Genomic DNA, 14,381 nt, shown 5'->3' with positions numbered 1-14,381 from the left:
TATATTGTATATATGTATATAGTAATCTTAAAAGACACTTAAGTGATACAAATCTATTGCAATATATGGCTCTTACTTGGATTCTGATTCAAATAAACCATGGAGGGGGAGGACATGTTTAAGAATTCTTAAAAACCAAAGCAAAACAGACCTTCTCTCCTGGGAGAGAAGGTTCAAATAATATCCAAAATATTATGGATGTACAGAAAACTATATAGCAAAGTAAAAAGTCAATTCAGGGGCATAGGTCTAGAATTATATCCAGAGGTAATTCACTTTTCTTCATGGTTCTGTGGACTTTTAACATAAGCAATCAGAGAAAGTGTAAAATGTAAATTCAAAATTTCTATTAGTTTGGCTAAAATGTATAACAGGACCGGCAAAATATATGAACCACTGCACCATGAATATAGTGTCACTGATTATGGCAACTGGTTCCTTAGTTATTTTGACTAGGTTCTAGAAAATAAGAGTAAAAGGTTATGGAGTTGGAATTTTACAGAGAAGATTTAATTCAATCCTATATAATCTCCTAACATTTAATTAAAGTAACCTAAAATCAGAGCAACGCAGAATTTATACTAAGTCTTAATAAGACCTCAAAATGAACAACTACATTATTCCGTTAAAATCAATGGGATATTTGTAGATATCCAAACTGGATGCAGAAGCAGTTGATAATATAGGTTCTACCTCTTATTAGATTCATTATGTAATTTTCATAACTAGTATTTAGAATTTATATGGCACATTTTATGGAAGAAAAATCCTTTCACAGGATAAAATTAGCTTTCATTTTACTCAGAAAAAGCAAAGCAAATTATCCGTTTTGGCTTTTTAGAAGTAGTTATTACATTGTTTTCTTAATGAACAAAGTTAACAAAAAAGCAATGACTATTCAATAAATATGGCAACACAAAACAGAATGTTTCCATTGGTTTTTTTGTTTGTTTGGGTATTTTTGGCCACACTGTGCAGATTGTGGGACCTTAGTTCCCCAACCAGGGATTGAACCCGTGCCCTTGGCAATGAAAGTGTGGAGTCCTAACCAGTGGACCACCAGGGAATTCCCTTCATTGTTAAATATTAAGAGTTTCTATTATGCTGTTGCCTGAGTAAAAACTTGAATATCTTATTACCATATTTCATCTGATAGTCATTACTATTTACTTCTCAGGTGGTAAAAATGACTACTTTTTTATTAACATAGTTTTGACCCATAAAATATAAGCCTATAAGACTAGAAAGAACCACAATGAACACATAAATTCATGGACCCTAAGTACATTTAGCTGGGTTTTTTCAATGTAGCCTGGTAACTTTTTTACTTGTCCTCTCATTCTGAGATTACTGCTCCAACCTCCACTACATCTTCTTCAGAGTAGCTGGCATCCCACCTTCAACTGAGATGACCAACGTTTCAGTCACTTTTATTTCCTGTTCCCACCAACAAAACAGTATCTTCATCCACCCTTGTTTACTTCCCTCCAGTCTGAGAAAGAGGCTTTCAAGACCAATTCCTCTTCTGGTGTTTTTGATCCCATCATCTTTGCTATTTTTCTAGACTTTATTCCATCAATTAGCCCCTTTCTTCTCATACTTTTGACCTTTCCTTCTCTATGTGATTTGTCTATCTTAGTTTATTAACATGCTTGATTCTTTATCAACCATAGGAAAAAATATGTTTAAAAATCACTGCTTTTGCACTTCTCTGGTGGCACAGTGGTTAAGAATCCACCTCCCAATGCAGGGGACACGGGTTCGAGCCCTGGTCCGGGAAGATCCCACATGCCACGGAGCAACTATGCCCATGTGCCACAACTACTGAGCCTGTGCTCTAGAGCCACGAGCCACAACTACTGAGCCTGTGTACCTAGAGCCTGTGCTCCACAACAAGAGAAGCCACCACAATGAGAAGCCGGCGCACTGCAACGAAGACCCAACGCAACCAAAAATAAATTAAAAAAAAAAAATCGCTGCTTTTACCCTGTGTCCCTCTCCGGTGACCACCCCCTTTATTTCCTTCTAATTAAACCTTTTAAAAGAAGAGTCTTACTCATTTCCTACACTCTTTCACTTCAATCTCCTACCTTTTGTAATTGTTCTTGTAAAAGTTACAATGGCCCCCATAATACCGAATTTCATGAGTATGTCTCTGTTCTTATTTCTCCTGTGTTTGGCAGAATTGACAGCTTACTCATTCATTCAGCAAATATTGATATTTGTTGAGCACTTACTAAGTACTGGTCACTGTGTTCATCACTCATAATCAAAACATATACATCTTTGTGGAGCTTGCACTACTAAAACTCTTCTGGTTTTTGGTTCACCTTCTCTGAACTACTCTTCAGTGCTTCTCTAAGGCATTTCTTCCTCCACCCCTCATCAAACATTAGCATTTTGACCCCACGCTCTGTTCTCTCTACAGGCTCTTCTTGGGAGAGCTCAACTACTCTGATTTTAACTACTGCCTGCATAATTTATTTTTTTAACTTCCTGAATAATCTTAAGTTTATGTCTTCAGCCCTGAATTTCTTTTTTTTTGGCCATGCTGCACGGCTTGTGGGATCTTAGTTCCCTGACCAGGGTCTGAACCCAGGCCATGGCAGTGAAGGTGCTAAGTCCTAACCACTGGACTGCCAGGGAATTCCCCAGCCCTGAATTCTTGAATATCATTCTAGATTCCTTCCTCTACTTCATCCTTCTTGAATCAACAATCAAGTCTGATCATTTTTCCTTCTAAATATTTATCTTGGGAATTCCTTGGTCATATACCAGAAGCCGCTGGGTAAGGCCAAACAAACAATTTCTCCAATTAGTCTAGTGAGTTTCGGACTGAATGGAGTGAGGGTGGAACAACTATCAAGGAGGGTGTGTACTCAAAAGTTCATTAAATATTATAATTACATAATAGTTATCTTTTCTTTATCAGTAACCGGGAGTTAAACATTAGTCACCAAAAGAGACTCTCTGATATGAAAAATTGGTATTTACAATGAAAAATCAATGCCATAGATTTTTATAATATCATTGAAAACAAATATCTGCTTGGTTGTGTATTTTTTTTTAATTTTATGTATGTATGTATGTATGTATTTATTTGGCTGCATTGGATCTTCATTGCTGCTTGCTGGCTTTCTCTAGTTACAGCGAGCGGGGGCTACTCTTTGTTGCGGTGCGCGGGCTTCTCACTGCAGTGGCTTCTCTTGTTGCGGAGCATGGGCTATAGGTGCACGGACTTTAGTAGTTGTGGCACACGGCCTTCAGTAGTTGTGGCACGCGGCCTTCAGTAGTTGTGGCTCACGGGCTCCACAGGCTCAGTAGTTGTGGTGCATGGGCTTAGTTGCTCCCCAGCATGTGGGATCTTCCCGGACCAGGGCTCGAACCCGTGTCCCCTGCATTGGCAGGCGGATTCTTAACCACTGCGCCGCCAGGGAAGTCCCTTGTTTGTGTGTTTTTTAATGCATAATAGAATACAAATTTAAGGAGGAGGTTGACTGCAAAGGTATCTAAGGTTTCTCTGGAAATAAAAATATTTCTTTGCCTTGTCCAAGGTAGATCAGTATAAAATCACAAGTAGTAACAATATCTATAAGCTACTCAATAAAGGAATTCAGAAAGCAGCATGAATTCTGGTTAAACCTGCCCTTTGTTTTTCTTCTTTTATAGTTCTTCCTGTTTGACATTTCACATAACATTTTACATCTCCTATATGGCCAAGGAAATGTGCAGGAATAGTTAGTTTTACAACATAAAGTAAACAAAAAATGGAACAAAGGCCTAACGTATCTTTGAAAATGGATAATTGGGACAGAAATCATTTATTTTCTTCTGATTTATAAATTTCTTAAGCAGGTGTCGTTTAACAACTGATGTGTAAGAAAGACACATGAAAATTATAAGCCTAAAGTCATTTACTTGCTAAGAGGAAAATCATTCTACTTGTTAAAAAGATTCCTTCTAGAATTTTAAAGTAGCAGTGCCATGATTTTAACCTCCAAAGTGAGCTGGGTTGTTTTTTTTTTAAAAGATTCCATTTCCTTTGCAGGCTACAACTAAATAGTGCAGAACTAAAATAGCTGCTTCCGTTGTCATCATCTAATTTTGTGGAGTAGACAGATTAAAAATGAGATAAAAATAAGACTTTAAAGACCAAGTAATTACAATCATTAAATAAAGCCAATACAATTATGGGACATTAGAGTTCTGAGAACTCAGAAGTTGCTTCTAATGAGCACAGTGCTAGCTAGACTTTGAAATCTTTTATATTCTATTTAAAGAGATTTAAAGAAGAAAAAATTTATTCATGAAATAAAACTGTGAAACAACAAGAAATACTTTTGTTTCTTTGTTTATAAAAGCTAGGTTATTGAGAAAAACAAGTAAGATGTGGAAAAAAAATCATCTTAGACCTTAGCTCTTTTAATATAACTATATATCCCAACTGGATTCAATATCAATGTAGAACACACTATTTTCTTTTTTGGAGGAATTTAACTTTTAATTTTTAAAAAAGTAACAAGAGGGCTTCCCTGGTGGCGCAGTGGTTGAGAGTCCGCCTGCCGATGCAGGGGACGCAGGTTCGTGCCCCGGTCCAGGAAGATCCCACATGCCGTGGAGTGGCTGGGCCCGTGAGCCATGGCCGCTGAGCCTGCGCGTCCGGAGCCTGTGCTCCACAACAGGAGAGGCCACAGCAGTGAGAGGCCCGCGTACCACAAAAATATAAAAAAAATAAAAAAGTAACAAGAGTATAACATGGCAAACTCAGATCATCTCACTTCTTTTGTGGCTTACTGCTGTTTTTATTTGGGGTTTTTTGGTTTTTATTTATTTTTATTGAAGTATAGTTGATTTACAACATTGTGTTAGTTTCAGGTCTATAGCATAGTGACTCAGTATTTTTGCAGACTGTACTCCATTATAGGTTATTACAAGATGATGGGTAAAATTCCCTGTGCTATACAGTATATCCTTGTTGCTTATCTATTTTATATACAGTAGTTTGTACCTGTTAACCCCTTACCCCTAATTTGTCCCTCCTCCCTTCCCTCTCCCCTTTAGTAGCCACAGGTTTGTTTTCTATATCTGTAGAACACACTATTTTTATTTTTTTCCCATTTATTTATTTATTTATGGCTACGTTGGGGTCTTTGTTGCTGCGTGCAGGCTTTCTCTAATTGCCTTGAGCGGGGGCTACTCTTCGCTGCAGTGCGCGGGCTTCTTATTGTGGTGGCTTCTCTTGTTGCAGAGCATGGGCTCTAGGCTCATGGGCTTCAGTAGTTGTGGCACATGGGCTCAGTAGTTGTGGCATTAGGGCTTCAGTAATTGTGGCTCGCAGGCTCTAGAGCGCAGGCTCAGTAGTGTGGCGCACAGGCTTAGTTGCTCCGCAGCATGTGGGATCTTCCCGGATCAGGACTCGAACCCATGTCCCCTGCAGTGGCAGGCAGATCCTCAACCACTGTGCCACCAGGGAAGTCCAAACACACTATTTTTAATTTAAAGCACTGAAGTCTTAGGAAAGAGTTTCAGATTTCAAATAATAGAAATAGTACTAATAATAAGAATCTGGCCAGGGAATGTGCCTGGCCAACTAATTTTTTTGTTTTCTCCAAGAAAAACATCTAAATCCAATATATTATAGTTTATACTTTTTTCTAGCTCAAGATAACCTTTTTATTTTGTTTTTATGTAAAATTTTTATTGAAGTAAAACAAAAATACAGAAAAGCGCATATATTTTAGTATAGAAAAGTGTATAGCTCAATTTTCACACGTGAACACACTTGTGTAACCATTATCCATACAAGAATTAAAAGAACATTAACAGGGAGTTCCCTGCTGGCTAGTGGTTAAAATTCTGGGCTTTCACTGCCAAGGCCTGGATTCAATCCCTGGCTGGGGAACTGAGATCCCACAAGCTGCACAGCATGGCCAAAAAAAACCCCAAAAACCTTAAACAGTAAATCAGAGCCTGCAGTATGCCCTCTCCTAGTCTCTACAGCCCCTCAAACTACCATCATGATGAATACTATCACCAGAAATTAGTTTGCCTATATTTGAACTTTATACAAATGGGATTATATAGCATGGACTACTTTGTGTCTGACAACACATTACTTTTGTGAGAATTTAAACATATGCTTGCATGCAGGAGTAGTTCCATGGATTTTAAATACAGTATAGTATTTTACTGCAGGATTATACTACAATTTATGTATCCATTCTATTGCTAATTAACATCTAGGTTGTTTCCCATCTGGGGTCATTATGAATTGCACTGTTAATACCTGTCTTTTGGCGCATAAATGTATGCCTTTCTGTTGGATATACACCTACAGGTGGAATTTCTGGGTCAGATATGCATATTTTCAGCTTTAGTAAATACTGCTGCACAGTTTTGCAAAATGGCTATACCAATTTATGCTCTGACCAGCAGTGTATAAAATTCCAGTTGCCCTAAATCCTTGTCAGCACTTGGTATTAGCAGTAGTGATAATTTTAGCCATTCTGGTACATTTTGTGTTTGAAAAGCAGAGTATACTGCTGACATAATTAATTACTGAATGACTGGATATAAATACGGCTCACAAGGTTTCAGATGACTTGCAGCCCTTTTATGGATATCAGAATTATAAAGCTCTTAATCAAGTTATCTTTCCAAAATGTTTTTTAAAATGTTTTTAAAAATTCCTCAAGACCTAATATAGTAGTAATGTTATGTTTATATAACAGGAAAAGAAATGCTATAACACTGAGGTATTTAAATAACTATTATGGGAAGTTAATCTGGTAGAGGAAGAAAGGGTAAAGCACAAACAAGCTACCACACACACACAGGGCTTTTTTTTTTTTTTAATTCTAAACCTGATTCAGATATTGGTTAATCTGTGATAAGTGGCTACTAATCTATGGGTATTTTTACATGGATTTCTATTCATAGGTCTATAAATAGCAGGCAGATTTATCTTACAGAGACTTCCTCTTCTAAAGATCAGTTAAAGACTATGGTTGATAAGAGTTGATAATAAAACTTTTCAGAAAAAAAAGAGAAAAGACTATATTAATGTTAGAGAGAAAATGCTACCCTCAAATTTTCAAGTGCTTCTCTGTATGTCAAAAGCATAATATAATGAACTCATTTTACAGTGAAAATTTTTAAAAATGGAACCCTGCTTAATAAAATAGAGGCATATTTTCCTAACTATGAGTTCTCTAAATTCACAGAAATTTTGAAATTCCAATTTAAACAAATTTGTGATACTAAACACTGAATATGAAAGACACCATTTATTCATCCAAGGTTTACCTGATATAAATACAATCACCCCAAAATATAATACTTACGTGAATTAATATTATAAACATCCACAGTTTTTTAATTTTTACAGATGTCACTTTTTTTTTTTTTTTTTTTTTTTTTTTGCGGTACGCGGGCCTCTCACTGCTGTGACCTCTCCATTGCGGAGCACAGGCTCCAGACGCGCAGGCTCAGCGGCCATGGCTCACGGGACCAGCTGCTCCGCGGCACATGGGATCTTCCCGGACCGGGGCACAAACCCGTGTCCCCTGCATCGGCAGGCGGACTCTCGACCACTGCGCCACCAGGGAAGCCCCAGATGTCACTTTTTAATTGTACTATTACCATATGGTAACCATACTAACAAACAAAATTAGAAAATAGAGAAGATAAGAAAATTACCCATAATCTCACTTCACTAATATAACCATTATTAATATTCAATATACTTTTTTCTAGGCATTTTCTCTGGGCATATTTGACATAATTGTAATGTCCATAACATTGTGTATTTATGTTTTTTCATTTAATTTCTTATCAGTTGAAGTCATAGAATTTTATATTAAAAGTAAATTACTTAGCAAAAAGAGTAAGAAAACAAAGAGCATAAGAACAAAGCATCGGTTTACCTCATAAATAGGAAGTGTAGGAGAGTTCCATGCATTGATTCTTGATTCATTGACATCAACAACCGTTACCCTGATTTCAGGGCACATATGAGCAATGACACTACATGTGGGTCCTCCAACATAGCCTGCACCGATGCAGCAGATCTTCTTAATTTCAAACATGATTGTACTAGAAGGGAAAGAGTAAGACCGTCCAACTATTGAGAACAGAAAATTCAAAGAAATCACACTGCACATTCATCACCCTTTATAAAAACTGTCAAGGTGACAGATACTGGAAAGATTTCCTACATTCACACTCATTAAGAATTATGAAGACAATGATAATAAAAAAATAATGTTCCAATTGGATGACCTAGCCTGTTCTCAGCTGTACCAGCATGAAATATGGAAAAAATTATAGTAACTGATATTACTAAAGAAGTGTCACAAAGATTATAATGAACTAATATAGAAAGTCAAGAAGCAAAATAAAACCTTACTTAATCTTCTAACACTCTAGGGTAACTCTGATTGCTGAGGGAAAATTCAAGGGTGAACACACCAGTGCAATTCTTGCTTAACTAAATGCTGGTGTACAAAGGTCAGCCTTACAACAGGTTGAGACTAAAATGACAGATATTAAGATTAGCTCCTAAGTCCAGAATTGGCCTCTGAGATTATATTCCCTGCACAATTTGGTTTCAGCAATTCATTTTTAGGTACTGGACGATGATCTTAAACTCTATTTCAACTTTAATCAGAAACCAGGAGATGGTTAAAAGAAAGTGATTTCTGTAGTTAGCAAAGCTGTTACACAGATTTTGATGGGTTTTTCAAAAACCAGTGAATTGATTCACTCGAATCAAAATGACAAGGGACTGAGTTATATGGAAGAATTTCAGTTTATTCAGTAATGAGAACGATCAAACTGATAAGATTCTTAGAACTTTTGTCCTAGAGAGTTTAAGCATTTGTTAGTATATTCCTGCATGGATCAGAGAAGGTACTCTGGAAGGCTGATCTAATTACAATGCCTGGCAAGTATATCCCTATTATGAAAAAAGATACACAAAGCACATAATTAAGACAACCCAATTCCCTTTGGTCTGAATCTGTATTAATCAAACAACGCTCTAATCTTGGTTGGTTCTCTGGGTAAGACTTCCCAACTGGAAGAGAATGAGCTGACAACCCAAACAAGAATCCTGGTCTGTGTTAATAAGCAAGTAATCTGGCTTATAAATTGATCTTTAGTAGTTATGATTAGCAGATATCAACTCATAGAGTCTGATCTCTAATGACTTTTTTTTTTGGCCACATGGCTTGTGGGATCCTAGGTCCACGACCAGGGATCGAGATCAGGAGTCGAAAACCAGCCGCACCTCCCCACCCCACCCCCACCGGCAGTGGAATAGCGGAGTCTTAATCACTAGACCGCCAGGGAATTCCCTGCGGTACGCGGGACTCTCACTGTTGTGGCCTCTCCCGTTGCGGAGCACAGGCTCCGGACACGCAGGCTCAGCGGCCATGGCTCACGGGCCCAGCAGCTCCGCGGCATGTGGGATCTTCCCGGGACGGGGCACGAACCCGCGTCCCCTGCATCGGCAGGCGGACTCTCAACCACTGCGCCACCAGGGAAGCCCCCCTCTAATGACTTTTTAATAACCTAAAAGAAACGGAATTTTAGTAAACCAGTAAATATGAACAGAATTTGGAATCTAATGATTCCCCAAAAGAAAGAAATATTCTTAGCAATATACATACAAAGAAATATTTTAAATGTATTTTTATTTTGAATAGGTAATAATTCATATGATTCAAACATTAAATCTGGGGAATTCCCTGGCGGTCCAGTGGTTAAGACTCAGCGCTTTCACTGCCATGGGCCCAGGTTCGATACCTGGTCAAGGAACTAAGGTCCCACAAGCCAGGCCGTGCGGCCAAAAAAATTTCATTAAATCTCTATAACAAGGTAAACACTCAGAAGCCACACACCTACTCCATCCACATCTACTTTGCTACCCTCTACTTTGCTTCTACAAGCAACCTCTTTATCAGTATTCCAAGATTCACCTTAGCAAAAACACTGAGCCTAGAAAAATTTACGTTTAGCAACCATATATCTTTCTTCACCCTTCTTCTGCTTTTCAGTTCTGCCCTTCACACTCTCCAGGCCTCAAGTGCCCTATACATGAGGAGAATGCATGGGGAGATAGACTGCACTGGGATTGCTAAGTGGCTAAGACTGAGCCGGATGTTCTGAAATGCTCCCACCTGTGGGAGGGACAGCTGGCCTGGAGCAGGCTTACCAAAGATCTGTCTCCAGCACTCACTGCTGCTGTCCCCACCTCTACAGCAGAAAAGTCTTGGCATCTGGTTTCAGAAAAATTGCTTCAACTTGCTTCAGGCTTATTTCCTTCTTCTCATTCATGAAAAATTAATATTCCCAATTTAAGGATTTACTGTGTGGGCACAGCAGAGAATTTGGCCATAGAATAATATAGGTCCTGACACTCAAGTACTTAACAATTTATTCAGCAAATAATTCAATTGAAAAATGCTTATTAAAGACCCCACTATGTAACAGCCACTATTGTTCTATGTACTATAGATACAATAGTGAACATGACAGATACAGCTCCTACCTTTACATAGTTATATTCTAGTAGGAAAGCACACAAACCAAATAATGGCAGTTGTGGTAAATTCCACAAAAAGGAAATAAACATGTAGCTAAAAGAGAAAGACTGTATATGGGGAAAGGACTATTTTATTGAGGGTAGTTAAAGAAGGACTCTCTGAGAAGGTGACTTTTAAACTGACTTAAAAGATAAAATGGAGTTAGTTGCATCCAGGTAACATGGTTAAATTACACAAGGCAGTATAATCAATTAAATGACAAAGTGAGGGTTAAAGTCCAGAGGGGGCAAAAATCAAAATAAGAAAGTATCTATATCAAGGCAAATGTAAAATCTAAGCTTGACCTAAAGAATGAGTAGGATTTAAAAGGAAAGACAAGTGGGGAGGGCATTCCAGATGACAGGAAGGAAATAAATAAGGACTTATATACAGAAATGAGTCCAGGGCTTCTCTGGTGGTGCAGTGGTTAAGAATCCGCCTGCCAATGCAGGGGACACGGGTTCAAGCCCTGGTGCGGAAAGATCCCACATGCCGCAGAGCAACTAAGCCTGTGCGCCACAACTACTGAGCCTGCACTCTAGAGCCCGTGAGCCACAACTACTGAGCCCATACGCCGCAACTAGTGAAGCCTGCGCACCACAACAAAGAGTAGCCCCCGCTCGCCGCAACTAGAGAAAAGCCCACATAGAGCAACGAAGACCCAACACAGCCAAAAATAAAATAAATTAATTTAAAAAAAAAGAAAGAAATGAGTCCAAAGAAGTGATATCTGCCTAGTTGCACAAAAACGTGGGTGTTAAGAAGTAGTGAGAGGTAAAAATTGTCTCAGGGTAGAAATGAATTGGAAGTGGGTCTTGAATGCCCCTTTCAGGAAAGTATGACCATAAAAATCCATGAGGCTATAATTTAATAACTTAAGGTAACACAGCTGAAAGTAACCATAACAATCAAGTCATTAATATATTAGCTAAAATCTAATAAACTCCACTGAAGAAAAAAAAGGGGGAGGGGGCAAAGGGAATGATCAGCTTGGAGCCTGGAAAAGGGGCATTAAGAATAAGAATGATGACTCTTAGAGGAAAACATAGGCAGAACACTCTATGACATAAATCACAGCAAGATCCTTTTTGACCCACCTCCTAGAGAAATGGAAATAAAAACAAAAATAAACAAATGGGACCTAATGAAACTTCAAAGCTTTTGCACAGCAAAGGAAACCATAAAGAAAACCAAAAGACAACCCTCAGAATGGGAGAAAACATTTGTAAATGAAGCAACTGACAAAGGATTCATCTCCAAAATTTATAAGCAGCTCATGCAGCTCAATAACAAAAAAACAAACAACCCAATCCAAAAATGGGCAGAAGACCTAAATAGGCATTTCTCCAAAGAAGATATACAGACTGCCAACAAACACATGAAAGAATGTTCAACATCTTTAATCATTAGAGAAATGCAAATCAAAACTACAATGAGATATCATCTCACACCAGTCAGAATGGCCATCATCAAAAAATCTAGAAACAATAATGCTGAGAGAGTGTGGAGAAAAGGGAACACTCTTGCACTGCTGGTGTGAATGTGAATTGGTACAGCCACTATGGAGAACAGTACGGAGGTTCCTTAAAAAACTACAAATAGAACTACCATATGACCCAGCAATCCCACTACTGGGCATATACCCTGAGAAAACCATAATTCAAAAAGAGTCATGTACCAAAATGTTCATTGCAGCTCTATTTACAAGAGCCCAGAGATGGAAACAACCTAAGTGTCCATCATCGGATGAATGGATAAAGAAGATGTGGCACATATATACAATGGAATATTACTCAGCCATAAAAAGAAACGAAATTGAGCTATTTGTAATGAGGTGGATGGACCTAGAGTCTGTCATACAGAGTGAAGTAAGTCAGAAAGAGAAAGACAAATACCGTATGCTAATACATATATATGGAATTTAAGGAAAAAAAAATGTCATGAAGAACCTAGGGGTAAGACGGGAATAAAGACACAGACCTACTAGAGAATGGACTTGAGGATATGGGGACGGGGAAGGGTAAGCTGTGACAAAGCGAGGGTGGCATGGACATATATACACTACCAAACGTAAAATAGATAGCTAGTGGGAAGCAGCCACATAGCACAGGGAGATCAGCTTGGTGCTTTGTGACCACCTAGAGGGGTGGGATAGGGAGGGTGGGAGGGAGGGAGACGCAAGAGGGAAGAGATATGGGAACACATGTATATGTATAACTGATTCACTTTGTTATAAAGCAGAAACTAACACACCACTGTAAAGCAATTATACTCCAATAAAAATGTAAAAAAAAAGAAAAGAATAAGAATGATGGAAAAAATCTTTAAAAAAAAAAAAAAAGAATAAGAATGATGGGCTTCCCTGGTGGCGCAGTGGTTAAGAATCTGCCAGCCAACGCAGGAGACACGGGTTTGAGCCCTGGTCCGGGAAGATCCCACATGCCGCGGAGCAACTAAGCCCATGCGCCACAACTACTGAGCCTGCGCTCTAGAGCCCGTGAGCCACAACTACTGAGCCCCTGTGCCACAACTACTGAAGCCCACGCGCCTAGAGCCCGTGCTCTGCAACAAGAGACGACACCGCAATGAGAAGCCCAGGCACCACAATGAAAGAGTAGCCCCTGCTCGCCGCAACTAGAGAAAGCCCACGCATAGCAACAAAGACCCAACGCAGCCAAAAATAAATTAATTAAAAAAAAAAGAATATGAATAAGAATGACACAGTGTTTATTTCAGCACTTCTAAAGAGTGACACAGAATCTGGAAGTAAGAAGTGTTCTGGTTTCAGAGAGGTGGGGCAAGAAAAAAGCTTTCCCAATGCTTGGATGGCATATTCCCCCCAAATTCTTTGTTCTGATTCCACTATGCCTTACGAGTTCAGATTGCCAGGAATCATAATACTAGAAAGGGATGGCCTGGATTTGAGACATAAGTATTCCAGACACTGGAATAAAGCTTCCCTACTGTAATAGCAAGTTTCCATTCTAGAGTATCCATCAGTCTCTTATGAGCTTAGTCATCATAAATTACCTAGAGCCTCATTAACCCTTAGGCTTGTGGGAGGAAAAAAAAAATCAACCTTCCAGATCTGCAAGGCTGAAGATCAAGTCCTGAACTGTCATGAACCTGGACTACCACTAACAGTAACCCCTTACTGGATAGGTGGCCTCTCTAATCAAAACCAGTATATCTGGAATACCTAAAAAGTGAAATCTCAACGGATTTTTGGACCAGAGGATCTTGTGGTGTTACCATAGCCAAGAGGTTATAAGGGCAGTCTATGCCCTCAGTCTCAACCAGAACATGGTTGAACCAGAACATGGGTTGAGCCCATGATGAACTCTTGGGCTCAAGAGTTTTATAAGGCACTCCCAGGCTAACGCTTCTCTGCTGCTGTTCACCTCAGCACCTAGAACAGTAGGCTCTCAATAAATATTAATTGAATGAGTAACTCAATAAGGGCCCATCTTTTTGAGATGAAGACTGGTATTTGAACATCTTTATCTCAGATGCTCGATCAGAGTATTTTTGCAGACTGTCCACAATCCTATCAATCTTTCTTCTTTAGGTAGAACTTCAGCATGTCTTCTCAGAGCTACTGCTTATCTACCTTGGTTGCCACACCATATTCAGCTTGCCTTTCAGACGGCAGCTGGGGTAAACTATTGATGGCAGGTGGGTTTGTATTATAGAACTGCATGTGTTTTAGGGTATCCCTGTGTTGCTCTTTCACATGAAGTATGAAGTATGGCTCGCAGATTACAATGGGAAAATTACTGAAGAAGCTAGATGTAC

The 14,381-nt window shown here is 38.9% G+C and overlaps 1 protein-coding gene across 5 annotated transcripts in view; it reads right to left on the bottom strand.

Annotated features, from left to right (window-relative positions):
• UGDH (UDP-glucose 6-dehydrogenase) overlaps positions 1-14,381 on the bottom strand; it is a 31,216-nt gene that overhangs the window by 14,202 nt on the left and 2,633 nt on the right. For 3 of the 5 annotated variants that reach the window (XM_029235743.1, XM_029235742.1, XM_029235741.1), the window contains one exon: positions 7,926-8,094. In XM_029235743.1, the coding sequence (XP_029091576.1) occupies positions 7,926-8,087 (162 nt within the window). In that variant the 5' untranslated portion in view covers positions 8,088-8,094. Of the gene's footprint in view, positions 1-7,343; positions 7,895-7,925; positions 9,357-14,381 lie in introns of those variants that run through there. The other 2 variants (XM_029235740.1, XM_029235744.1) reach the window with 2 other exon arrangements.

This window comes from Monodon monoceros, unplaced genomic scaffold (genome assembly GCF_005190385.1).
Source record: "Monodon monoceros isolate NGI ecotype Baffin Bay Population unplaced genomic scaffold, NGI_Narwhal_1 Super_Scaffold_20, whole genome shotgun sequence".
Classification (NCBI taxonomy): Eukaryota; Metazoa; Chordata; class Mammalia; order Artiodactyla; family Monodontidae; genus Monodon; species Monodon monoceros.
This window is presented reverse-complemented; position numbering and strand designations above follow the sequence as displayed.